Raw genomic sequence first — 25,367 nt, 5'->3', positions numbered from 1 at the left:
ACATCATAATTACAGTACCCAATATTAAAGATAAAGATGGAATCTTAAAAGCAGCAAGAGAACAGGAGAAAGTTACCTACAAAGGAGCTCCCATAAGACTATTAGCTGATTTCTCAAAATAACCTTGCAGGCAAAAAGGGCTGGAAAGAAATATTTGAAGTCATGACAGGCAAGGACCTACATCCAAGATTACTCTATCCAGCAAAGCTATCATTTAGAATGGAAGCACAGAGAAAGTGCTTCCTAGATAAGGTCAAGTTAAAGGAGTTCATCATCACCAAGCCCTTATTATATGAAATGTTAAAGGGACTTATCCAAGAAAAAGAAGACAATCAAAAATATGAACAGTAAAATGACACCAAACTCACAACTATCAATCAAATCTGACAAACAAAACAAAAAGAACCTAAGAAAAAATAAAAACAAAAATAAAACCAAAAACAAACATGCAAACAACCAGAACAGGAACAGAATCCCAGAAATGGAGATCACATGGAGGGTTATCAGCGGGAAGGGGCAAGGGGTAATGGAGGGAAAGGTACAGGGACTAAGAAGCACAAATGGTAGGTACAAAATAAATAGGGGAAGGTTAAGAATAGTATGGGAAATGTAGAAGCCAAAGAACTTATATGTATGGCCCATAGACATGAACTAAGGGGGTGGGGATGAGGGTGGGAGAGGGTGTGCAGGGCAGAGGGGAATAAAGGGGGAAAATGGGACAACTGTAATAGCATAATCAATAAAATATATTTTAAAAAGTATTTCTGTCACACATTAATGTTTCACTCCTCTTTGTTTCTCCCTTACCCTCTCTTTAGGAAAAAAAATAATAAAATTTTAAAAATAGTCAAGATGGTATGTCTTACATTATGTTTTTAATCACAATTTAAAATAAATAAATAAATACAATAAATAAAATAATAATAGAACCCAAGAGAAATGGCAAGATAAGTGTTAACAGGGACTTGATGACGGCAAGTTATTAAGTTGTTTCAATTTCCTTAGAAAAAAATTAGTGTAATTTTGGTACCTATTTCATTAGGTATTTATGAAGGTTAAATGAGATAATGCATATGAAATTAGCAAATGCTTAGCACATAAACTACATAGTTGAGAAAAATATCAGTGTCTTGTGAAAAATAAAAAGCCTGTGACTAGTATAATTCCACTTACGTGAAAACAAAGACCTCTATCTCTGACCAGTGGGGCTCCGTTGGCTGGGCATCGTTCCACAAGCTGAAAGGCTGCCTGTCTGATTCCCAGTCAGGGCACGTGCCTGGGTCGCAGGTTCTGTCCCCAGTCAGGGCACCTACAAGAGGCAGCCAATCAATGGTTCTCTGCCACATCACTATTTCTCTCTCTCTCTAAAAATAAACAAATATTTGTTAAAAAACCCCAAAGACCTCCACGTGTGTGTTTGTGTGTAAAGACGTGTGAGTAATGTGATGACCTTTAAACAAGCAGATGGAGAAAATATACCTGAAATTTTAACAATGGTTCCCCCAAAGAAGCATTTTAGAATTTGAGTACATGAAGGAGAAATTTCACTATTACTATAAGTAAAAACATAAAATTATTTGAATTTTTAATATCAACCATATTTTATGCTTTAAGTAGATAAGAAAATATTGTGTCCTGACTATACATACAAATAGAAGGGAGGCACACAGCTTGGCACAAGTTATATCTACTTTCAAAAGGATGTTTACTTAAGAAAATAAGTCATCAGGCAGACAACTGTACTTGAACAGTAAAAAAACCCCATAAATAATAAAGTTTTTAAATTAAGAAATAAACGAATTGTGTATAAACTAAAAAAAGAAAAAGAAAAGAAAGTTCGTCATCACATAAGGTAGGTAGACTGGATGTTCAGAGCCAAGCAGAGGATACAGACACAAAAGCCTTGCTAAGATTGCGGTGGGGGAAGCCATTACTAATGGTGAATAGAGCTGAGACAGACCTGAGCACAAGGCAGAGCACCAGTCTGGTCATGAAGCAAAGGCTTAAATAGGGAGAGGAGGAGGCAATTGGCATCTCCAATAGAGGGAGGGTGAGGAGAAGAAACAGACGAGAATGCCTTAGACATCTTCACTGAACAGAGCTGGGAGGTTTGGACAGCACCTCCCCAGAGACAGGACATGGTATCTAACATAAGAAATGCAGTCGAATCAGCTGCAGGTGCTCGAGTGCTGGGAATCTGACTTTAGCAGTTAGAACACAGAACCACTGAAAGCTCTCCAGCCCGGGAGTAATTGATACAGACCAATACTTTGGGAAGATGAAGCTGTCTGTGCCTCACGGAAAACACTGGGTGGTCGAGAGACAGGGAACAGAGTTAGGTGAAGAAGAAATCAGTGTATTCTAAGTGAGTTTGTGGGGGCATGATCTACAGCAAAAAATTAAAAGCAGAAAAGAAAGCACAAATAACATTAGATTATCTCTATTGGCTAAGCATGGATCTAAGTGATTTATATGTTTGTGTAATATATGTGTACATTTATAACACACATACAGATATATGTAATTCATTTAATTCTCACAACAGCCCTATAAGATAGATACCATTATTATCTAATTTTCCAGAAGAGAAGACTGGGGCCTAAAGAAGTTCAGTTACTTGCCCAACATTGCAAAGCTGAAAAGTGGTGGAGAGCTCTTATTTGTAACCACTGTGCTAGAAGCAAGGACAGGAAGAAAGAGGAGGCAGAACTTCACCATGTTCTTCACCAAGAACTACACCTGGCATGTAAGAAGGAGGACAAATCCAAGTTTATAAGCCTACGGGATGGAGAGTGCTAAGTTTCAGAGGGGGACCGCTAAGTTTGAAGGAGACCACATCAAAGCAGTTCTACAGAGCAGACAGCAGATGTCCAACATCAGCCATTCTTCTTCTAGTCTGAGAGGCAGGAGGTCCTTTTAAGAATCTGATGAACCCTGACTAGCATGGCTCGCTTGGTTGAGCATCATACTATAAAGTGAGGGGTCACTGGTTTGATTTCCAGTCAGGGCACATGCTTAGGTCGTGGGCCCGGTCCCTGGTTGGAATGCATGTGAGACGCAGCTGATTAATGTTTCTCTCACGCATCGTGTTTCTCTCCCTCTCTTTCTCCCTCCCTTCCCCTCTCTGTAAAACTAAATAAATAAAATCTTTAAAAAAAGAATCTGATGAAACAATAGGCCTTCTCAGTAGGAAAAAAAATACACATGCACCGACAAAACATCACACACAACTTCAGTGGGTTCATGAACTCCAGGTAAGTCTTGCCCTAAATACACCATGTAAGCAATTCAATAACAAACATTTCTATAGTAGAAATTTTATTTCCATTCATAAAATATATCACTAAATAGCTATAAAAGTTACATATTATTTTAAAACATAGATTTAAAAAAATCACATTAGCTTTTCCTTAGCAAAATGCTTCTGTTTTATGTATTTACAAGAATATACTATACTTTAGGTACACAGTTTTCCCTCAAGCCAGCCTGAGAAGGCCTCTGGATGTCGGTAGATGCTCCAATAAGCTCTTCCTGCCTTGTGCAAATTCAATTTTACAAAAGTTCCTTTGAAAACAAGAGTAAATACAGAGAACTTCTAGAGAAAAAGTCCAGCAAAGCAGCAGTTGAGAATACATTTTCTTTTAGTGGTAAAGTTAATCTTGTTTTGGTAATCGATAACCTGTTGAAGGTGGGCAGGTCGGGGGCGGAGTCCTTAAGACTAAGTTGTTTCTCTACGAGTCTTCAGTGTGCTCCTGAGGAGAGGGTAGCCCTGCCTCCGCCTCTCTGCCGCAAGGTCGCCTGTTTTGGTAGCCGGAAGGATGTTTTGAAACATGGCCATCCATGTTCTGATACATCTGAATACAGGAAAGAGACAGAATTCTCATCATCTGATGCGGACTTAACATGTTATGAGCCTACATTACAAAGTATTGCTTGCTTTCAGTGTGCAAAGGCCTTAGAGGCTATTCTGTGTATTAACTGACAAAGCGATTTTGGTCCTTTATTAAAGGAGAAATTGAGTCATAGTCAACTATTTTATTTCATGATTGTTTCTACTTTTAGATATAATATCTTCATCTAGAAAACCTTTCACAAAAGAGAAAGGCCAGAAAAAAAGACATATGTTCATTATGCAAATAATACAGGGGACTGATTCTTCAGATCTCATTTGGGAATTTAGCTACTTTTAATTGTTTTTTTAAAATTATTTTTTATAAAAATGAAAACAGCTCTACTTTTCTGTCTGGTTATCAAATTAATACATGTTCATATAGATAATATAAGCAATATAGAATGTTCTATGGAAAAAGCTAAAACCATCAGAGGTGCTCACCATTATAGTTTGCTATGCATGCACACAAACTTGTGCCAGCCAGCTCAGACTGCAGATTCTGTTTCAGAACCTTAGTTTGAATTACTAGTATGTTGCTTACATGTTACATGTATCAACCATGATGTTCATTTTACATGTTACAAATTTTCACTATTTACTAAACATGAACACACATCTTTTTATTATTTTAAGTGCATTTTATTAATTATTCTATCATAGTTGTCCCAGTTTTTTCTCCCCTTTATCCCTCTCTTCCCTTCCCCCCACCAACCTTCCCCATTTTAGTTCATGTCCATGGGTCATACATATAAGTTCCTTGACTTCTCTATTTCCTGTACTGTTCTTAACCTCCCTTGCCTATTTTATGCCTACCAATTATGCTTCTTATCCCCTGTACCTTTTCCCCCCATTCTCCCCCTCCTCCCTCCCACTGATAACTTTCATGGGATGTCCATTTCTGTGATTCTGTTTCTGTTCTAGTTGTTTGCTTGGTTTTCGTTTTTGTCTTTTAGGTTCAGTTGTTGATAGTTATGAGTTGGTTGGTCACTCAAAAATATGGAACGCTTCACAAACTGTGTGTCATCTTTGCGCAGGGGCCATGCTAATCTTCTCTGTATTGTTCCAATTTTAGTATATGTGCTGCTGAAGCGAGCACCAAACACATATCTTTTTAATGGCAGCCTAGGGTTCTATAGTACTGATGTACCATAATTAACATTTTGATAGACTGTTTATATAATATAAAGTTAAAAAGATGCACATGTGACCACGTCTGTCTTTGGGAGAAGTGGGGGAGGTGATCAAAGGGGATGCACATTTGGTTTGCGACACACTTGACCTGGGCTGTGCTGCAGAAGAGTTTCCTTATTTCCACTCCTGTCATCTGTGTCTGGGAAGACTTTTTTTCTCAGAGACTCACCGACAGGGGGTAGTAACAATCTTCCAAGTCTCTAGCCCTTGGTTCAGCAACATGTTTTATCTCCCTACCTATGTTTCATGATAAGCACAGTTAATCATCTTTTTCTGTTTTCAATGGCTTTTTGCATTTAATTTCTGCTAATCTCCTTTGCTCTTATATATTGGGCTGCTATGTTTTCCTTATTATTTATAGGAACTTCTTATGAAGTAGAGATGCTGCATCCTTTAAGTTTGACAAACTCCTCCACTCCCCGACTCCTCACTACTGTCTTTCTTGTTGTTCATTTGTTTTAGACAATCAGGTATAGTGTTGAATGAATGGACTATTTCCTATTCTGAATTTTTATTTCTAGAAAATAAAATATATACATATATCTTTTCTACCCAGTCTGCATAATGACTGCCTTTGCCCTTCAGGATGAGTGGTAACAACACATCTTTTTTATGGACTGGCCCTAGCAGTTGGTTGCACTACCCACACAGTCTTGTTCCTCCCATGCCCTCACCCCCTCACCCTAATACTGTAGCCACAACCATTTATTTCCCATTCTAACTTCTCAACTTTGACCCTTTATATTCCTCATCCAGCGTGGAATACACTACTAACCCTCCATTCTCCAATGGCCAAAATACCACATGCATTCTTCACTGTAGTTCAAAGACCCTCTCTGCAAATCCATACCTAACCTCCAGCAAGTAAAAATCACTCAACCCATTTTCTTTACTCAAACAGCTCATTTCTTGTTTCTCTCTATCACTCTTTTTTCAGTTTATTTCATAGTTTCATTAACTGTTTACAGGTCATCTGTTCAATAGCTCATAGTCCCTTGGGGGAATCTATGTCTCCCAACCTGTAGGACATAATTTCCTGACAATAATCTTGTTTCTATACGCGATTTTAAAAAAGTCAGAGCAGGAGAAGGGGACACTCACCATCTACATGGGCCTTGAGAGAGACACAGAATTGAAAATGGATGCTTAATAATTTTCAAACAGAAGACAGACAATTCATTTAAGGAATCAGAATTATATTTAACTAACATTTATTGAGTAACTATTAAGTACCCACTATGCGCTCAGTCTTTTCACATATGCCACCTTAAGTATTCCTTACAACTTCACTAAGTAAGGCTTGTTAATCCTATATTTCAGATAAGGTCTGAGATCCCCAAAAGGCTAAGTGACTTGAGTCTTATTAGACGCAAATGATGGACACAAGATTTGAACCTAGGTATACAGAATTCGAGGTACTATCTTTTGCTCACCTCACCTAGGCGACAGCTCCTTTTGCTGTACCAGGTGGTACTGATAAGGGGAAGAGTCGTCAAAGTAATTCCATGTTGCCACAATTCAGGGATCATCGAGCTTAGTAACCCATTCTATAGGTGAGAAAACTAAGGCCCAGAGAAACAAAGTGATTTGCCATAAAGCACACAGCTCTTAGCGGGCAGAATAGTGTAGCTGGTATTTGGCTCTCGCATCTCTGGGTCCATGTTCTTCCCACTCTACAATATTGCATGATTACGCGGTACAAAGCTTCACACTGAATTAGGAAAGGTAGGTGAAGGATTAAGTTTTAGTTCATTGTCTAGTCTTCTGCACCTGATGCTTAAAAGCATTTAATTTCTCAGTCCATTGGCTGATATTTTCAGGAAAAGCCTCCCTCCTCCCTAATCATTTATCAATAAGTATGTCTCACCTACACTACTTTTTCTTTTTTAAATTATTTTTTTGGTAAAAGCATTCAATGCCACTTGACGTATAATATTATATTAGTTTCAGGCATATCAGCCCACATAACTTTTACAGAGTGACCAGGACAAGTTTGGGTGAGGAAGACAACTTGGTGCCTTTGGTTCTGAGGAAACCAGCAAAGAGTGTTCTCTCTGCTTTCCTTCTTGTCTCTGGGGGGCAAGGGCTGCCACGTACCGCTTCCTCTGCGTCCGCCAGCTGACACCCCAAACCCGAAGTCAAGTTAGGGAAGGATGGCCGTTTCCTTGAGTCGAAAGCCCAGCAGGACTGCATTATAAAGTATCTGTAAGAGTAACAGAGCAGGCAGCAAGACGAAATCTGAACAAAGAACTAGGAAGCATTTTTCACGTAATGAAATAACTCTGATTGCCAGGGAGCTGCTTGATGCTTGTTTTATAGCAAGTACTGGACTAGATGTTGAACTCACACTGGAAAGGACCAACGCAACAGTAAACAGAAATGCATTTAAAGAAATACAACATGAACCAGAAGTCAGGAGATGGATTCTTATCACCCTTAAGGATCCCTCAGGCAGAGGAACTGAAACCCAGAAGTGAGAGTACCTCAGGGCAGGGAAGGTTCAGTTCTGTTCAGAACTGCCCCCCGCCCCTCCACCAAACACACAGGAGGAGCTTTCTTTTTTTTAAGAGGAATTCATATAAGCTTTACAGTAAGAAGTTTTTTTTTTTTTTTTATCGTGCACTGGGAACTAGACAGACCACTCATTTCTGATTTCAGCCACTTTACGGCCTGTGTGAACTTACATTTCTTCTGTAGCATAAAATGGCTGGTCCATTTTAAATCCACTCTGAATGAGTTTATAAAAGTTAGCATCAACTGGAATGCCAGGGTAAGGATTGACACCTGAGGAAAACATTGGGGGGTGTAAGCATTTACTCATTCTTCGTTTGTTTATTCATTCACTCAATTCACAGGCATGCGTGGCGAGTGTCCGTGGGCCAGACACTGAACTATCTAGGCTGCCACAGGGTGAAGCCATGGTTCCTGCTGTCAAGTGGGTCACAGGCTGAAGACAGAACTATCGACACCAGCGGGTAAAGCCCCAAGTGGCACCTATTGCAGCAGAAGTAAGGCTCGGGGGCTCTGGGTACATTCCAGGTGGCATTTCACCCACTCTTTGACTTGGGAGCTGGGGAGGGGCAGAGAGGGACAGACTGTCCTGAAGCCCCAGGCCCAGACAGGGCAGCAAACTGCCAAACTTACCGAGTGAGAATATCTCCCAGAGTAATATTCCGTACGACCAGACATCACTCTTAATTGTATAGATCCCTTCGAACAAGCTTTCAGGGGCCATCCACTTCACAGGCAGGCGGGCCTGTGAAAGATCCAAGAGGAGAACAGTGGTGAGATTTCCACGGGGACAGTCATTACTTCGTATCTATTGTGAGTTAGAAAATAAATTTTATCTTCCTAAGGACACTCTTAATGCTTACTTGAGAAAAGCTATTCCTCACGCAGAAGTGTTTCACTTAAAATTAACATTCTACTGTAGTAGCCTTAAAAAAAAAAATCAAAACACCCATCTTTCTTTAAAACTTATCTTGAACAAAAACTTGTGCTTGGAATTGGGAAGTTTAACAGTAGAAACTCTCCATGAATGAGTAGCCAGTCTGTTGCCCAGAGGCGAGTGGACGCACCAGTGAATCGGTGCACTGTTTTGTTAAAGCATCCTCCAGAAAACTAGAGTGAAAATGCCCTCCACTACAACGTGGTGAAGGGAGCACACAGCCTCACTTTCAGAAATAATAGCAGCCTGGCTTCTGTGGCTTTAACAGTTTCCAGCAGCATGAAACGGGGCTTTTGAATGAGTCCAGCCTCAGAATGGAGTCCAGACAGGGAGGAAGAGCATTGTGTAGCAGCTTCTTTTTCGTGGGTGGAGGAGCCCTTCACAGTGCACGCTTATTCTGCCAAGTAAAATCAAAGCTCAAGAGAGAAACCCTATCTTAAATCCTCCACGAACTGACGAGCTGATAGAATCAACTTGATCAGTGGAAGGAATTCATTGTGGTTGCAAATGGGATTCAGCTTCCCACACAAGAGACCACCAGCTGGTAGGGATGACACTGCATAGCCACAGATGAACAGTCACCATATTTGTGACTTTAACTATGATGGGGCACATGTCTAAAATTAGCTACGATGATTATGTGAGTCTAGTGGGAGTACAGCTGAATTTGGCTTTTCACATGTATTGGTAGTTTACCCTGGGGCTCTCAGGTGAGTTTTATTAGCTCGTCCCCACATAATACTGAGGTCAGTGTATAATCCTCATGCGAAATACTGTATCAGCACAGGAATACAGCCACACAGGCTCCGGCCTTTCATGTTCTAACCATAGGCTGTGTGGTCACTGACGAGTTACATGCCTGTGCCTCAGTTTCCTCACACACAAATGGGCAACTATAGGACTACCTGAGTTAACATGTGTAAAGAAAGCACTTAGCCCTTAACACACGGTAAGCATGACATGGGCATTTGCTGTTATTATTATTTCACAAGTAGGGACAATAAAGCAGTTAGAATTCCCAAATATGAAGAGCCAAAAAGAAAAATAGGGGCTTGAATCCAGGTTTGTAGTTTTTAACAACTGTACCCTTTCAACGAGGTACATAATGTCATCATCTAGTATTTCTAACAGCTCTGTGGTTGATAACACACCCGTCCTCGTTTTCTAAACAAGCAGCTTTAGTCATGTTCTAGGTTTCCGTGTGTGACAGTAGTAGGATGACAAATATTCACTGACTAATATTTCATTTAAATGTGGCCCATTTTAGAAATTTACATTTAATATTTAATGTACATGTTGTGTTTTTAAGTGCTCTATTGTAACTACTCGCTATTTCCATCATTAGAGACGTAACTGAATCGTCACTTTTTAGTTAAGGGAACTGAAATAAATGCAAGCAATGACATTGTTGTCAAGAGTGGTTTGCATTCCAAGGACCCTAATCTATTCTGACAAGCCCAAGGGTGGGTGTGTTGCTGTTTTGCTCAACTTTGATCACCAATGGAATAGTCCCTGAAGCTACAGAGAACCTGTTAAGCATAAGAAGACAAACTGCTGCTGCGAGGACTCATCTGGCTGTTAATCAACACGCGGAAGTGAGTGTAATGTTCACTCTGACAATGACAAAACACAAAACAACAGAAGAACAGGAAAGAAACGGCAGCCTCACGTTGCCCCTGATGACGTAGTTGGAATCATTCATAATGTCTCGAGCCAGTCCAAAGTCGCATATCTTCACCACTTTGCCACGGGTTACCAGCACATTCCTGGCCGCCAGGTCTCTGTGGACGCACTACAAGGAATGGCATTGGAGTGTTATTTGCCGTGGTGCAGAGGCTCACAACACTCATCTTTCCCCTGGCTTCAAGTTCAATAGGAGTTAGATGACGAATGTACCATTCTTGTGGTGTCTTACATTTGCTGGAGCATGACCAGTCATCATAAAATGTCACCAAGTCCGTCAGTGAACCCGGGGCTCCCTTTTGCAGCTATGCAGACATTGTGCCGTGTGTGGCACATTCCCAGAGGCCAAAGGGAACAGGTTCTCAGGAAGGAGATCAGACTTAGCCGATGCCGTGTCTTGCTATAAATGAGAGACAGGGCTTTCTGGTGAGCTCCCAAAGGGATGTTCAGAGGCTGCCTTCCAGCACTCTTATTGGGAAGGTGGAGAAAATAATCTCTTTTCTGACTGGAAAACAGCTTTGGCAATATAATGGAGTAACCTCAAAAGAAATATTCAGAAAGAAACAAAATAAATTTGGGATGGTTGACTAAACCAGAATTAGAAGGAACCCCTGAATTGAAACATGGTGTGACATTAATCCTGGTGGTCTCTTAAGAAAATTAACTCTAGCCCTGGCTGGTGTGACTCAGTGGAGACCACTGGCCTGTGAACTGAAAGGTCACTGGTTTGATTCCTAATCAGGGCACATGCCTGGATTTATATTTCTTTCACACATCGATGTTTCTCTCCCTCTTTTTCCCTGCCTTCACCTCTCTCTAAAAATAAATAAATAAAAGTATTTTTTAAAAAGTTAATTCTAAAAAGGAAGATTTTTAAAAAGAACAAGGGCATTAGTGGCAAAGGCACAAAGGTCTGTCTTCAATACTTAAAAAATAAAAGCAAAAACCATGAAGACGCAAGTTCCCGTAGCTGTCCTTCCTCCCTGTCTGGTTCTCTGGGAGGGTTGTCAGCCTGAAGGTTCCATTGCCACTTCGCCCACTCCCCCACCAAGCCCCTGCAGGCTGCCTCCTAACTGTCTGCCCAGGCTGTTCTGGCCAAGCCCTGTAATGACCTGCATAGCATCAATCCGGGTGAGGTTTGATCTGACCTGAAGGAGGCCGGCCCTCCTTCCGTGAGGTGCGCAGCTCACTCCTCCTGCTGCCCTGGTGGTTCTGCATCTTCCCCTGAGTCACTTCCTCCAAACCCAGGGGTATGACTACCATCACCCAGATCTCCAGTTCCAATCCAGCAGTTCCCTTCAGCTTTAGATAGGCATAGTCAAGTGTCCACTGGACTGAGCCCTACTTTGTCACTTAACGAATCTCACATTCGACATGTTGAACTAGCCCTGGCTGGTGTAGCTCAGTGGATTGAGTGCAGGCTGCAAACCAATGGGTCACTGGTTCGATTCCTAGTCAAGGCACATGCCTGGGTTGCAGGCCAGTTCCCCATTGGGGGCCACGTGAGAAGCAACCACACATTGATGTTTCTTTCCCTTTCTTTCTCTCTCCTTTACCTTCTCTCTAAAGATAAATAAATAAAATCTTAAAAAAAACCCAAAACATGTTGACCTTTCTCAACAAATTTCTTTCTATCTATACTGATTCCATATTCCTGACCTCATCCTCTGTTCCCTGCTGGCTTTCCTTCAGAAACGTTCTTCTGTACCACCTCTCCCCAGGTCTGTGCCTGTCCCTCCACTGGGTTCTCAGATGGTGCTGGAACGCAATATTTATCATGCTACAGTTTAATCACTGATTTAAATCATTCATAGGGAGCACACAGTCTAGATTCCTCACATGCACAGTTCACAGTAAGGTTCATGCTTATTTGAGAACTTAATATCCCTGCTGATGTGATAGGAGGTAGAGCTCAGGTAGTAATGCGGACGATGGGGAGAGGCTGTAAATACAGATAAAGCTTCGCTCACTAGCCCACCACTCACCTCTTGCTCTGTGACCCAGTTCCTAAGAGGCCGTAGACCGGTACCAGTCCATGGCCCGGGGGTGGGGACCCTTGTCTGAGGGAAAGCTTGCAGATGGACCTGAGCCACCAAAGAGGGAGAAAAACTGGAGCCAGTGACAGCGTGCCTTAGGGGGAAGGCTACACGGAAAACAATGGGAGAGAAGCCTAACACACTGGACATTCTTTAAAAATTCTTATTACAAGCCCAAGGGAAGAAATAACAGTGCTCCTTGACCCCCAGTTGCGAGCAGTTTGAATATTTAGTTAATGTAACAGGCAGCCAAACCAGGCCAGATGAACCAGGTGGATAACTCTCCAACATCTGTGAAGGTCCCTGTGAAAGTAGTATTGTAGACGTATTGTAGTTGTGCAGGTGATGATACAGGTAATGAATCCCAGACGAGAGGAATCCAGCAGCAGAAAAGAAGATGAAGAGAAGCATGTGCCTCCAAGATGAGGGCAGGAAACACTATGAGACAGTAATTTTTTTAAACCACTGTCAAGTAAGGTTGCCTAAATTTGGAAAAGAAGGTAACAGGCACTTTTAATATCCCTAAGAGAGAGGTGGGGGGAATCCTTGCACTTCTAATTGAGGCTGTGCCAAATATAGGATAAGCTAAAGCAGGTTTACATTTGTGAGTATGTGAAACAGAGTTAATAAAGCTGTTGTAATAATCATAACCCGCAGGTCTTTTTCTTTTTTTTTAAAATATATTTTTATTTATTTTTCGAGAGAGGGGAAGGGAAGGAGAAAGAGTGGGAGAGAAACATCAATGTGTGGTTGCCTCTCATGGGTCCCCTGCTGGGAACTGGCCTGCAACCCAGGCATGTGCCCTGACTGGGAATCAACCCATGACACTCTGGTTCGCAGGCCTGTGCTCAATCCACTGAGCTACGCCAGCCAGGGCTTGGTCTTTTTCCATATGGAAAAACTGTAAGCCTACTTTCGCCCACTTCTGTATATAGATTAATTTGGAGAAAAAAATGACCTTTAAATGTGAATTCTCTCCTATGAACATAACAGAACTCATTGATTTGAGTTATACTATGAACTCAAATCAATGAGTTTTTTGCCCTTTGGTGAAGTTTCACAGGTTTCTTTTATTTAAAGATGTTTCTTGTTGTTTATCTCAAGATGTCTTAGAGGTTTAGTTGCTTCTAGTCTTCAAAGCTATTGATTTATTTCAAGTTACTTTGTAAAAAATTGAGATATAACTGACATGTAACATTATATTAGAGACTAATTTCTTAAAGGAAAAAAATACATTTGAAATTATTCTCTCCAAATTCAGGGAGGAAATGGGGGGAAGTGGAGGAGAAAGGGAGGAAGGGAATAAAAGACCCCCCCAAAAAGAGGAGGAAAAAGTCTGGGAAATAAAGAGAGGGTAAGTGAAGGCAAGCAAACGAGGACCGAAAGTAGCTGGGGGAATGGTCTGAATCTGCTTGTAGGTAGGAGACACTGAAATGTCAGAGAACAGCAGGGCTGAAAAGCAGTTACAGAAAGAGCACAAAAGTGAGATAGAGCCATGGTGGGAGGCAGGCTCCTGGACCTTGTCATCACAGCCCCGAAGGATCTGGCAAGAGCAGTCAGGAGGCAGTAGGCAGGCCTCCGGGACACTGCGGACACTGCAGAGACAGAGGCGCCCATGGTGGCTGGCTTGGCCAGCAGAGAAACTCTGCATTGGAGCCTCCTCTCATTCCTCGGGTCGAACACCCCTGAGCGAGGCACAGCCTGGCAACCTGAACTGCCTGGGGAAGGGCCCACACTGCCTTACTGCACTGTGAGGACGGATTCCGGAGGACTTCCTGTGTGGCCCTGTCAGGGTAGCTGAGGAGGGCTCTAACAACCTGTATCTAAGAAGGGCCCAGAGTCTTTACACTGTAATTAGCCAAAAGCCAGGCAACATTCTAGGTGACTCAAACAGTAGAAGAGGCTGGGAAAGACAGACTAAGGAACATAAATTCAAATAAACAAGAAAGAAAAACACTCTCTTTTTTTTCAGAATTATCTTTTGTTGTTGTTAGTTTCTTCTTTAAGGAACATACCGACTTAAATTCCAGAAATTCCATTCCTTTGGCAACTTGATAAGCGAAGCAAAGAAGATCTTCAAATGTAAGCACATTCAAGTCTTCTTCTTCCTCCAGCCTTTTTTGGTTTTCATATTCAATTTCCTCTGTAAAATAGAACTGGTCCTCATTTTTGCCAGGACTCTAAGAAGTTGCTTTATCAAATCTCCGTGAGGTTATTAAAGCCACAGTTAGGTGAGGTGCCAAGATATATGAGTGCAGGCCTCACATTCTGTTCCGGGTAACACAAGGGCTGTTTATGCTGAGAACTATACAGCCTCTGAAGCATCACCCAAAGACTCTTTTTGGTGAGAGGGATAAATTACTAATTCCCTAGCTGGGCTGCTGATAGATGGCCTCTGGATCAGCCCAGGAGTCTCAGATGCTCTTCTTTTGCACTAGGCAGTTTGTCACATTGGGAGAGTATTCACATCGACCGAACACATTGTACACGTAATGTCCTTCCATATAACCTTCTAATAGTCTGATGAGAGAAGTATCATTAGGCCCATCTTACAAATGAGAAAATTGTGGCTTGGATGGTTGAATAATTCATCCAAAGTCACCCAGCCAGAAAGTGAAGGAACCATAGGTTACCCCAACTCCTGTCTGACCCCAGAACTCACTATCTTTCCTACTTCTCAGGTAACAGCATGGCTCTAATTAATTTATGACTTTTAAAAGAATAATATAACCAAATAAAATAGCCCTCAGTGTTTATTAGTTAAACATTGACATAAGACTCACACCACATAAACTATTGATTTTTATCTGCTTTTAAAGAATCTATATTTTATAGATTGTGCTATTATATTTGTACCAATTTTTCTCCCCTTTATGCCCCTTTGCCCTCCACCCCACTAGCCTCCAACCTCCCTCCCCTCCTTAGTTCATGTCCATGGGTCATACATGTAAGTTCTCTGGCTTCTCTATTTCCTATACTATTGTTAACCTCCCCCTGTCTATTTTGTGCCTACCAATTATGCTTCTTACTCCCTGTACTTCTCCCCTTCCATTCTCCTCCCTCTTCTACCCCACTGAAAACCCTCCATGTGATCTCTATTTCTGTGATTCTGTTCCTGTTCTAGTTGCTTGGTTAGTTTGTTTTTGCTTTTTAGATTCAGTTGTTGACAGTTGTGAGTTTGTTGTTTTTACTATTCATAGTTTTGATCTTCTTTTTCTTAGATAAGTCCCTTTAACATTCCATAGAATAAGGGCTTGGTGATGATAAACTCCTTTAACTTTACCTTATCTGGGAAACACTTTATCTGCCCTTCCATTCTATCCAGCAAAGCTATCTTTTAGATCTTTAACTACTTTTAAAGCAACTATGCATGAATCAAGCCTATAGATAACCATAGCAAAGTAAAACATGCTTTTGCATTTACACATTAAAATAAAAGATAGCTAACACAGAATTCTTGTATTCATTTCTACTTTTAAGTGCTACTAATTAGGATAAAATATTACCTTTGGGTTGAGATGAAGTCCCATTAAACCCTGAGTTGCGATCCGAGTCTTGGTGTGTTTGAACTTCTTGTGAACCAAGCATACTATTAAAAAATTATTATTTCATTATTTATGTACTTCTTCTAAGTAGACATTTTATTTAAAAAATATGATTTATCAAAGAAATGACTCACAATCATAAATGGGCTTTTAAATTAAAAGCACAGCACCAACTTGCACACTTTTTGTGGAATTAAAAACACCTGTGTAATTGAGCCCATCTAACTAGGCGAAGAGTGAGCCTGGTATCTGCATGGAGTCTAACACCTCAAAGATGACTTTGCTCAATTCTTGCCACAAGAAGATCTTACTACACGTGGAAAAAGATCTTACCACACGTGGGTGTCAAAGTCATATTTTGTAAAAGAAAACTTGGGCTTAGGGAGATGAATATGATTTGTTGAAATCATGAGCCTAGTAAAGAGTTGCAGCTGCACCTCGGTCCTCTGTTTCTAAACTCCGTTAGCAGCTCAAGTCATACAAATCTCCCATGGGGACCCTTACATGTTCTTCCATCTCCTTTTCTCAAGGTGACCTTTGCAAAGCTCATTTCCTTTTCTTATGAAATTAATAAATAGTAATAATGACAATTCTTTGTGGTATATGATACAGAACTCTTCACTGAGGAACTCTGTGTGCATTATATATACACAATGATTCAATTTATTCCAGAATATAAATTTATCCAAACTTACAGTTGCCATATATTTGGAAAATGGCTTAAAGCTTTTAGGCCACACATATTCCAAAAGTAATGGCTTTGGCGTATTCCATAGCCCAGTGACTGACTGAATCAAAGGCACTGAGTTCACCAGCCTTGGTTATCACTAAACAAGGACAGCAGCTGGTCACGTACACCTGACTCATCAGGAAAGACTCTCTGCTCCAAAACACACATGACATTAGACCTATCTCAGTTTTAGGATGTGAACTGAGAAATGAACTCGTGTGAAATGTGTAAATCAGTGAAGAGAGTTGCACAAAGCTGTGCAAGGGGATCTCAGTGGGGCCTCATGGCTCCAGATGCCGGGTCTGTCTCAGGCCTGAAGGCTAAAGGCCTGCACTGAAACATGCCAAGAAAACAAAGCTGGATCTCAAACGCACTCTCCAAAAGTCCCCCAGTAAAGAAAAAAAGACTCTGATAAGTGTGTCTTTAGGATAAGGGAGAGCTTTTCCATATCCAGGGAAATAGGAAAGCACTGTGGATTGAGGAATGATTCTATCAGAGCCTATAAATTTACTCAGAGAAAGGCGTTACAGAGCTACACTGTTCAAGTATTCAATAGTCAGTAAGAAATTTCTAAGGATAAGGACAAGCATCCCACCAAACGCCTCCGACCCTCATCCATACACATGGAAACAAGCAGTCTGTCAGGGCCGAGAGTCACTCAGGATTCCCACAGGCGGGGGAATATACAATGCAGAGCAGAAACCGGTGTTACCACAACTTTATTCTGTCCCCAGCACATTACATCAGTGGAACTATCCTATTTTTTCAATCCAATTTATACTGGCTGGTGTGGCTCAGTGGACTGAGCAATGGCCTGCAAACCTAAAGGTCATCAGTTCAACTCCCAGTCAGGGCAGATGCCTGGGTTGTGGGACAGGTCCCCATCTGGGGGTTTGTAAGAGGCAACTGATCAATGTATCTCTCACACACAGCCATGTTTTTCTCCCTCTCTGTTTCCCTCCCTTCCCCTCTCTCTAAAAAATAAATACATGAAATCTTTTTTAAAATCTCATTTATAAAAAATAATTAAATAAATACATACAATTTATAGGTTTAGAGCTCTTTTGTGCAATATTCCCAGGACCTCTGTGAACATGTTCAGGACTTTGGAAAAAGTGTTCATTCTTTTACTAATACCTGTGTGTTAACCAGGAGGACAAAACTAAACAGGTGTGCAGAGTGTCATTTAGGCACAAGTGGGCAGAGACTGGCTCAGTTCCAGTGCTTGTCATGCAAGAAAGGTCTCATTGCTCCAAGCCAACAGGGAAACTCTAGGAATGATAAGTGACTTTTCTAGGTCTTAGAGCCCCTAGACTCCACGATATTAGAGTATGGCTTTTAGAAGCTGGCCAGAGTCTGTGAGATGTTTAACCATCACACTTTGTACGTGTCCTAGAACGCATCCTCACAAAACCTTGGCCTGTTCTCTTACCTGGAATTCGGATGTGACTGGAAAGTGGGGTAGAAACTGAAATTGTGTTCCTTGAAAATTTCCGTCCATGTCCTGTGAAATTTTTCTCTTTTACTTCTTAGATAGTTGAGAAGATCGCCATAGCAACAATATTCAAAAATCAAATAAATTGGCCCTGAAATAGTGACAATTTCAATTGTAAGTAAAGGAATACCAAGTACTTTTTCAGACGTCTATGTAGCAGGGAACATCTCTATGAGGGCTCACTGCTCCTCTGACTTTGGGAGAGTACGACTTTTTCTGAGTCTGTCTCTTATACTTTTAATTCAGTGTCAGCCTTTCATTCAGACTCCTTTGGAAAGTACAATAGTTTTTTCTTGCCTTCTACTTTAGCCTTTGTACATGTGGCCTCACCAATAATCCCTGTCCACCCAGATTCTCCAGTTTGCAACTGGAGATCATAAGCCAGTTACATGATGAGCACTTGGTAGGTAGATGCTGATTGGCCTGAGGAGGGAGAAATTGGTGCTTGGCCTAATCTCCTCAGAGATCCATTTTCTCTTCTGCTCTTCTAGTCCCAGTCCCAGGCCAGCTGTCCCAGAAAGAATGATCCTGGTTTGGGTTCTTTCTAGGCAGAAGTGAAAGAATCGGGGTGTGTGTTCCATTTAGTTCTGAGAAAATAAAGTTTGACATCCCACCTGGGCTGTGCTTCTTTGATGCAGCCCATGAGGGCAGCAGCCAAGCCTGGCAGCCCTTCACAGCCGGGAATAATGTAGAGAAAAAACCTACAAACTGTATACTTGCAGTGTGGTGACTGTTATTAAGTAGGTTAGAATCATGGGGCATATTCCGATAAAGAGAGACATCCCCTATGTCTACACTGAGTCGTCTGCTTCTAGCACACTAATGTCTAACTCCACTTGGGTTGGAGGACCTATACTGTGACTGAGAAGAGGAATCACATGAGAACAAATGCCCTCTTCGTCTTTAGGCTAAACTATATTAAATTAGGAGTTTTCAGTGGGAATTGATTACCTGACTGTGTACATGCCCCCAGCAGATTCACAATATTCTCATGGCTCCCCAGGCGGGTCAGCATTTTGAGCTCAGACATGAGAGCTTCTCGTTCACAGCTGTCTGCTTTTTCTGTCCATGGGAGAGAATAAATGTAAAATGAAAGTAAGATGGGAATGGTAGGTCGTTTAATGAATTAAAACTTTCCTCAGTTCAGAGCAGATTTGCATAAAATTTCTAAAAATACATAAACTACTACACAAATATTGAATAATATGCTGCTTTAAGACAGATTTCAAAGATTGTAATACTATGAAAGTTGAGTCTAAAATGTGCCTTTCTTTTGGGCATCCCTCTACCAAAATAAAAAATCCTTAATATTGACCCTCAAAAAGAAAAACAGAACAAAATAAGAACAGTAGCTTTTTCTACACAGAAATTAATACATACGCTGAAAAAAAACCTTTTTTTTTTGACTCTTGAATTTGTTGGATTCATAGAGAAATGAGACAGGAATGTCAGTGTGGGTGGCTGACTCCAGCCTTTTGGGCCTCAGGTCTACAACCTTAAATCTGTAAGTGGGGTCAATGGTGAAGGGGTGAAAAGGACCACTTCTCAGTAACTAAATTCTCCAGAGACTCATTAATTGATAGTGAGAAATGGAACTGATGAGTAGGTTAGAATGTACCCACTGGCCTATGCATTCTCTCCCTGGAGAAAAAGTCTAGATAGCTTGGCAAATTGTACTTATGCTTAGAAGCATAGCAGGGGAGTAACTACTGAGGAACTCAGAGGTCTTGTGTCACTGAGGCTCATGTGCCAGCTGGCCAAGGAACCCTTGCCCAGGTGGGTGCTGAGGCCCTAGAAACAACAACAGGGACTTCAGTCTTCTCCCTCCAGGTTCCAGGTTCCAGGTTCCAGGCACCAGGCACCAGGCACCCACCTTCTCTGTTAACTTACTATTTCTTATGAACATAGTCTTTTCTTTATATCCAATGAAGATTTAATTAGCTATTTCCAGGTGTCTTTATTTTGTCCTGGAAGACATCCCAGCCTTTATTGTGGGTTTTTTCCAGAGTGCTGATGCCATCAGGGGGATCTTATCTCCAACATCTTGGCTTGGGCATGAGATTCATCACTTGCACATTGTGACCCACTAGCACCTTATGTCTGCTGCTGCTGCTTCATGTTTTGTACGGACCTGTGGCTTTCAATTGTCCACGTCTTATTCCTCATAACCAAAATAATATATTTTATGGCATGCTTAACATTTTCAGAGCACTTTCATATACCATTACCTGAAATTCATTCATTCATTCATTCATTGAACGAGGGTTTGTTGAGTGCCTACTATGTATGAAGCAATGTGTCAAGCATTGGGGGAATAAATGATAGACAAGACAGAGCCCCTGCTTTCCTGGAGCTTACAGTCTCCTGGAAAAGGGAGACATGTGAACAACTACAATATAGTGTGATAAATGCAATGTGGCAAATGAAAGGAAAGGTGCTATGGGGTCACACCAGTGGGACACTAAGCTAGTCTTCAGAGAAGTAGGGAAAGAGACACCAAATGTATATGTTGAGACCTAGATGGTCAAAAATTAACCAGGTGAATGCACAGTGAGGGAGTAGAGAGAAGAATACTTTGTATGGAAAGAACAGGACAGGCAAAGACCAAGGAACAAGAGACCAAAGCAAAACAAATACAGACCCTGTCCTCCTGAGGCTCACAGACTAGTGCGGCAAATAAGACATTGAGTGAGTAATTAAACAAAGATATAGTTACATATTGTGATAAATTCTATGGGCAAAGAGTCTACAGAGAGCTAAGATAGCATCTAGCAAGGCCCTTGATCTTGTCTTTGGTATGAAGGCAAGTTTCCCTGAAGAAGTGCTATTTAAGCTGATATCTGAAGGATGAGTGGAAGAGAACACTGTGAAAGGGGAAGGGTGAGAGAGAGGGTCAGACTATGCCAGGTTCCCAGACAGGAGGGAGCACAGTGCTCTGGGGGAACTGAAAGAAGTCTGGGAGTACATGGTGGGGGGCTGAGCAGACAAGAAACCATGTGGGTCTGTATAGTGTATTTCAAGAGCAGCCGAAAGCAAGTAGAAATGTTAGATAGGAAAATGATAGGATCTTCCTTGCATTTCATAGCCATCATTGGAACTTCAGTATAGAGAATCTGAAAGGAAGTAGGAATGCACATGGAGTAGCTGCTTGGAAGGCAATGGCAGCTCTTCAGAAGAGATAACCTTCTGAAGATAACTCAGACCAATTACTGAAAAGGGAGTATTGATGGAGGGCTGCGGTTGGAGGAATTCAGTTTCGGTGAGCTGAATTAAAGGGACTTCTCAGACAGCTAAGCATTTGGACATATGATCCTGAGGCTTAGGAGGAAGGTGCAATCATGAGGACCAATGGTGTACCAGGTAAAGTCCTGGGTGTGGCTGAGATGGCCTATGGTGAGCATGTGGAGTGAAGATGGCAGGAGGCGCAGCAGCAGCAAGCCTGCTGGAGCTCCACACAAAGAGCTGGGCGGAAGGCCAGCTGGCAAAGGGCTGTGAAGCAGTGAGTGAGTTAGGAGGAAATCCAGAAAAAGTGGTGACAAGGAAACCAAAAGGAAAAAGGCTTTTAACAGGAGAAAAGTCAATCCTGCCAATTTATGTTAAAAATTCAAGTCACATGAGAACTGAAAGATGTCCATTAAACTCCAGTTCACTGGAAGTCACTGACCACCTTACCAAAAGCCAGTGGGGTGTGGAAGGGGGATCTTGCAACGGGAGTAAAGCTGAGGTGGGTGATGGAGGTGAGAGCCAGATGGGACTGGCTGGAGTAAGGGGTGAGAAACAATACAGAGAACTCCAATATGCTCTTCTACCCAAAGTCTGTGTCAAAAAAGGCATCAACAACATCTTCCTGTAATAACAGTATCCCCAAATACTGAATCCCCCCACCCCAACAACAAAAAGCACTAAACAAGAAGAGGAAGAAGAGGTGGAGTTCTGGATTCATGACTTGCATGTTGTACTCACGATTTGGTTGGCACTAACCCCAACTCACTTCCTTTTCATCTTTGAAGAATGGTGAGCAGTACCCACAAAAATGATGGAAAAGAGAAGGGGAGGAGAAAGCCTGCACCGCCCATCTTTGTGGCTATCATTCCACTGTACCTTTCAGCATTTTGACAGCAACCTGAATGGAGACTCCTGTTTTACTAATTCCATAAGCTGTTGCATTCATCACTTTTCCAAAAGCACCTGATCCTAGTACCTTCCCTGTAAGATAAATGGTGAGTGAGTGCAGGTTCAAGATTTTCCCACAGACAGGACACGCTACGGAAACATCTGGAACATTCAATTCTTACCAAATTCCAAGTTTTCTCTTGGAAACTCCCATTCAAGATCATATTCGTATTCTCTGAAATCAATGTAAAAGTACTCATTATCCAAAGAACCCGTCACCTGCACCATCTGCAGTTGGCTTTCATACCTAAATTGCTTCGGAGATGAAATAACAAGTCAGTTAGCAACAGGCAGCTCTTCAGAAAGAGGAAACCATGATAAATTGTTACTTTTTAGTTTTAGGGTTTTTTTTCGTTTGTTTGTTTGTTTGTTTGTTTTACCTTTTTGTACTTGTGACAAAGTAGCATGGTTAAAACAGCAATGAAGGGGAGACAGAGCCCAATGGTTGCATAGAATGAGATGTTGTCCTGGAGAAAACGGAAGGGATCTGCAAGCAAAACAAAAGTGTCACCAAGCAGTCGGTGACGGAGGATTCCTGACTGATCGGATAGGGAAAGCACATCACCATCTCACACGTCCTGTCTGAGTCATCAGGATTTGCAGCCTCTCAAGTTCTCTACAAATGTTCCACTCCCCATGGAAAATCGGGACATGGCAGTATAAAGGACAAGTTTCCTCCCTAGAAAATTTTTATGATCCTGCACCAATTCTTAAAAATCATAGGATTATAGGAATTATATCTACTTTAACTCACAGGATAGACAAGTCAGATAAGGATATTGAAGGTATTCTATTGTATGACAATGGAGAAATAAGTTATAGGATGCTGGTGATTCTGAATAAGTGTAGGCAGCTAGGCTTCAGAATTAACTTAGGATGGCTCTAAAGACACAAAACTAAAACTTGTAAAACAGCAAACTAAAGGCACATAAGGAGATTGAGCAAAAGGGAAAATGGCAGCAACTCCCAATTGCTAAATCTGTTTTTCTAAAATTGAGCCTCTGGGGAGATATTCACCGTTCTGGGAGTTTGTGGTTCTACCTACATCACTCTAACCTGTGAGTCATGCTGATGTTCCACAGAAGTCACTCTGCCCCTGAACTACACAACAGTGTAGGTTCAGTGGGGATTCCTGCCTGACTCAAAAAGCCTTCTGGTGTCACACGCTGAACTTCTACGTTCTTATAAAATTCCCCAGACCAAAATGAACAACAGGGACTAACTTCTAGTGGGGAATTCCTGAAGGTTGTGCATTACAATAGCAGCTGCTGTGTACCTGGTGAGCTTAGATGGATTGTTTCACAAGCTGTGCCCAGGGAATTATATGCACAGCACATCAGAAGAAACCCTTTGATGGCTTCACTCATGTTCAGAGTACTGTTCGATAGCCACTGTCCAGATACTTTTCCATTAGCCTCTTTATTCCAAATTCCTTCTGTGATTTCTTCTGTGCAGCTGAAAAGAAATGACAGACAGAGAGGTAAGTTAGATAGGTGGGGCTGTCAACAGACTGGAAGTTGGGGTTTCTCTAAGTGAGCTCGAAAAGATATTCATCTATCATAAGTTATCAGAAATGATCTATGACCACGTAGAATTATGGTGGATTCAGAGGTATGCATTTAAAATATTTCATCATTTCTTCTTAAATGTTTTTATGAGAAAGAGCCAATATGTCAAGGAGAGTGTGAATTTCATGTTCTTCCAATATAAGAGATGCCAGTGGTTTTTTTTTATGTGAAAAGAAAGGAGTTTTTATTCAAAAGCAGATACTGAAGCTTATAGCTTTATCAAGTCATAGCTTTAATCACTTAGGCCTATCAATTAGGGCTAAACTCTAACACCTGAGTTGTCCTAGTTTTTCACTGTTAGTTTCTATGGTCATCTTGTTTCTATAGGGTTAGTTTACAAACTAAAAACAACATAATACACAAAAACTACACAAGAACTGGAGGAACAATAACAAAGACAGCCCAGAGCAAGTAGAAGGAAAGGAAGGAGATAACCAAGACTAGAGCAGATTTAAACAACATAGAGAATAAAAGTACAATTCTAAGGATCAATAAATCCAGGAGCTGGTTCTTTGAAAAGATAAAATCGACAAGCCTTTGCCCTGGCTGGCATGGCTCAGTGGATTGGGCATGGGCTGTGAACCAAGGGGTCGCTGGTTCAGTTCCCAGTCAGGGCACATGCCTGGGTTGCGGGCCAGGTCCCCAGTGGGGGCCACTTGAGAGTCAACCACACATTGATGTTTCTCTCCCTCTCTTTCTCCCTTCCCTCCCATCTCTCTAAAAAAATTAATAAATAAAATCTTTTAAAAAATTGACAAGCCTTTAAGCCAGGGTGTCGAACTCATTTTCACTGGTGGCCACATCAGCCTTGAGGTTGCCTTCAAAGGGTCAAAATAATTTTAGGACTGTATAAATGTAACTACTCCTTAACTGTTAAGGAGTTGAGATTACATTCGGCCCTTTGAAGGCAACCACAAGACTGACATGGCCCCCAGTGAAAATGAGTTTGACACACCTGCTTTAAGCAGACTCACAAAGAAAAAAAAGAGTGAGGACCAAAATAAACACAATCAGAAATGAAAGAGGAGAGATTACAAGTGATACCACAGAAATACAAAGGATTATAAGAAATTACTACAAAGAACTATATACCAAGACATTTGAAAAACTGGGTAAAATGGACAAATTTCTAGAAAAATATAATCTTCCAAAACTCAATGAAGAAGAAGCAGAAAGCCTGAACAGACCAATAGTAGCTGACAAAATTGAAGCAGTAATCAAAAAACTCCCAACATACAAAAGCCCTGAACCTGGTGGTTTGACAGCAGGATTTTACAAAGCATTTAAGGAAAAGCTAACCCCTATCCTTCACAGACTATTCTAAAAAATCCAAGAAGACAGAAGACTCCCAAACTCTTTTTATGAAGCCAGCATCATCCTAATCCCAAAACTAGGTGAAGACACAACAAAGAAAGAAAACTATAGGCTAATATTGCTGATGGACATAGATGCTAAAATCCTCAAGAAAACATTGGCAAACTGAATCCAACAATACATTAAAAAGATCATACACCTTGATCAAGTGGGATTCATCCCAGTGATGCAAGGATGGTACAATATTTGTAAATCAATAAATGTAGTACACCACATAAACAAAAGGAAAGAC

At 41.3% G+C, this 25,367-nt stretch overlaps 1 protein-coding gene and 1 non-coding gene across 2 annotated transcripts in view; both read right to left on the bottom strand.

Annotated features, from left to right (window-relative positions):
• Positions 1 to 3,301: 3,301 nt before the first annotated feature.
• Positions 3,302 to 25,367, bottom strand: part of FLT3 (fms related receptor tyrosine kinase 3) — a 59,961-nt gene continuing 37,895 nt past the window's right edge. The window contains exons 12-24 of the mRNA XM_037166872.2: positions 23,470 to 23,648; positions 22,574 to 22,680; positions 22,316 to 22,448; positions 22,122 to 22,226; positions 18,972 to 19,082; positions 17,958 to 18,111; positions 15,757 to 15,839; positions 14,266 to 14,393; positions 10,201 to 10,323; positions 8,228 to 8,339; positions 7,768 to 7,867; positions 7,181 to 7,286; positions 3,302 to 3,854 (exon numbers count right to left, since the gene is read on the bottom strand). Coding sequence (XP_037022767.2) covers positions 3,732 to 3,854; positions 7,181 to 7,286; positions 7,768 to 7,867; positions 8,228 to 8,339; positions 10,201 to 10,323; positions 14,266 to 14,393; positions 15,757 to 15,839; positions 17,958 to 18,111; positions 18,972 to 19,082; positions 22,122 to 22,226; positions 22,316 to 22,448; positions 22,574 to 22,680; positions 23,470 to 23,648 — 1,564 coding nt within the window. The 3' untranslated portion in view covers positions 3,302 to 3,731. The remainder of the gene's footprint in view (positions 3,855 to 7,180; positions 7,287 to 7,767; positions 7,868 to 8,227; positions 8,340 to 10,200; positions 10,324 to 14,265; positions 14,394 to 15,756; positions 15,840 to 17,957; positions 18,112 to 18,971; positions 19,083 to 22,121; positions 22,227 to 22,315; positions 22,449 to 22,573; positions 22,681 to 23,469; positions 23,649 to 25,367) is intronic.
• Positions 4,883 to 4,988, bottom strand: LOC119064970 (U6 spliceosomal RNA). The gene has a single exon (XR_005085521.2). It is a non-coding gene; the product is annotated as a U6 spliceosomal RNA (small nuclear RNA).

Source organism: Artibeus jamaicensis, unplaced genomic scaffold (genome assembly GCF_021234435.1).
Source record: "Artibeus jamaicensis isolate MK-2021 breed Jamaican fruit bat unplaced genomic scaffold, CSHL_Jam_final contig_793, whole genome shotgun sequence".
NCBI classification, from domain to species: Eukaryota; Metazoa; Chordata; class Mammalia; order Chiroptera; family Phyllostomidae; genus Artibeus; species Artibeus jamaicensis.
The sequence above is the reverse complement of the archived record's forward strand: the minus strand, read 5'-3'. Positions and strand labels throughout refer to the sequence as shown.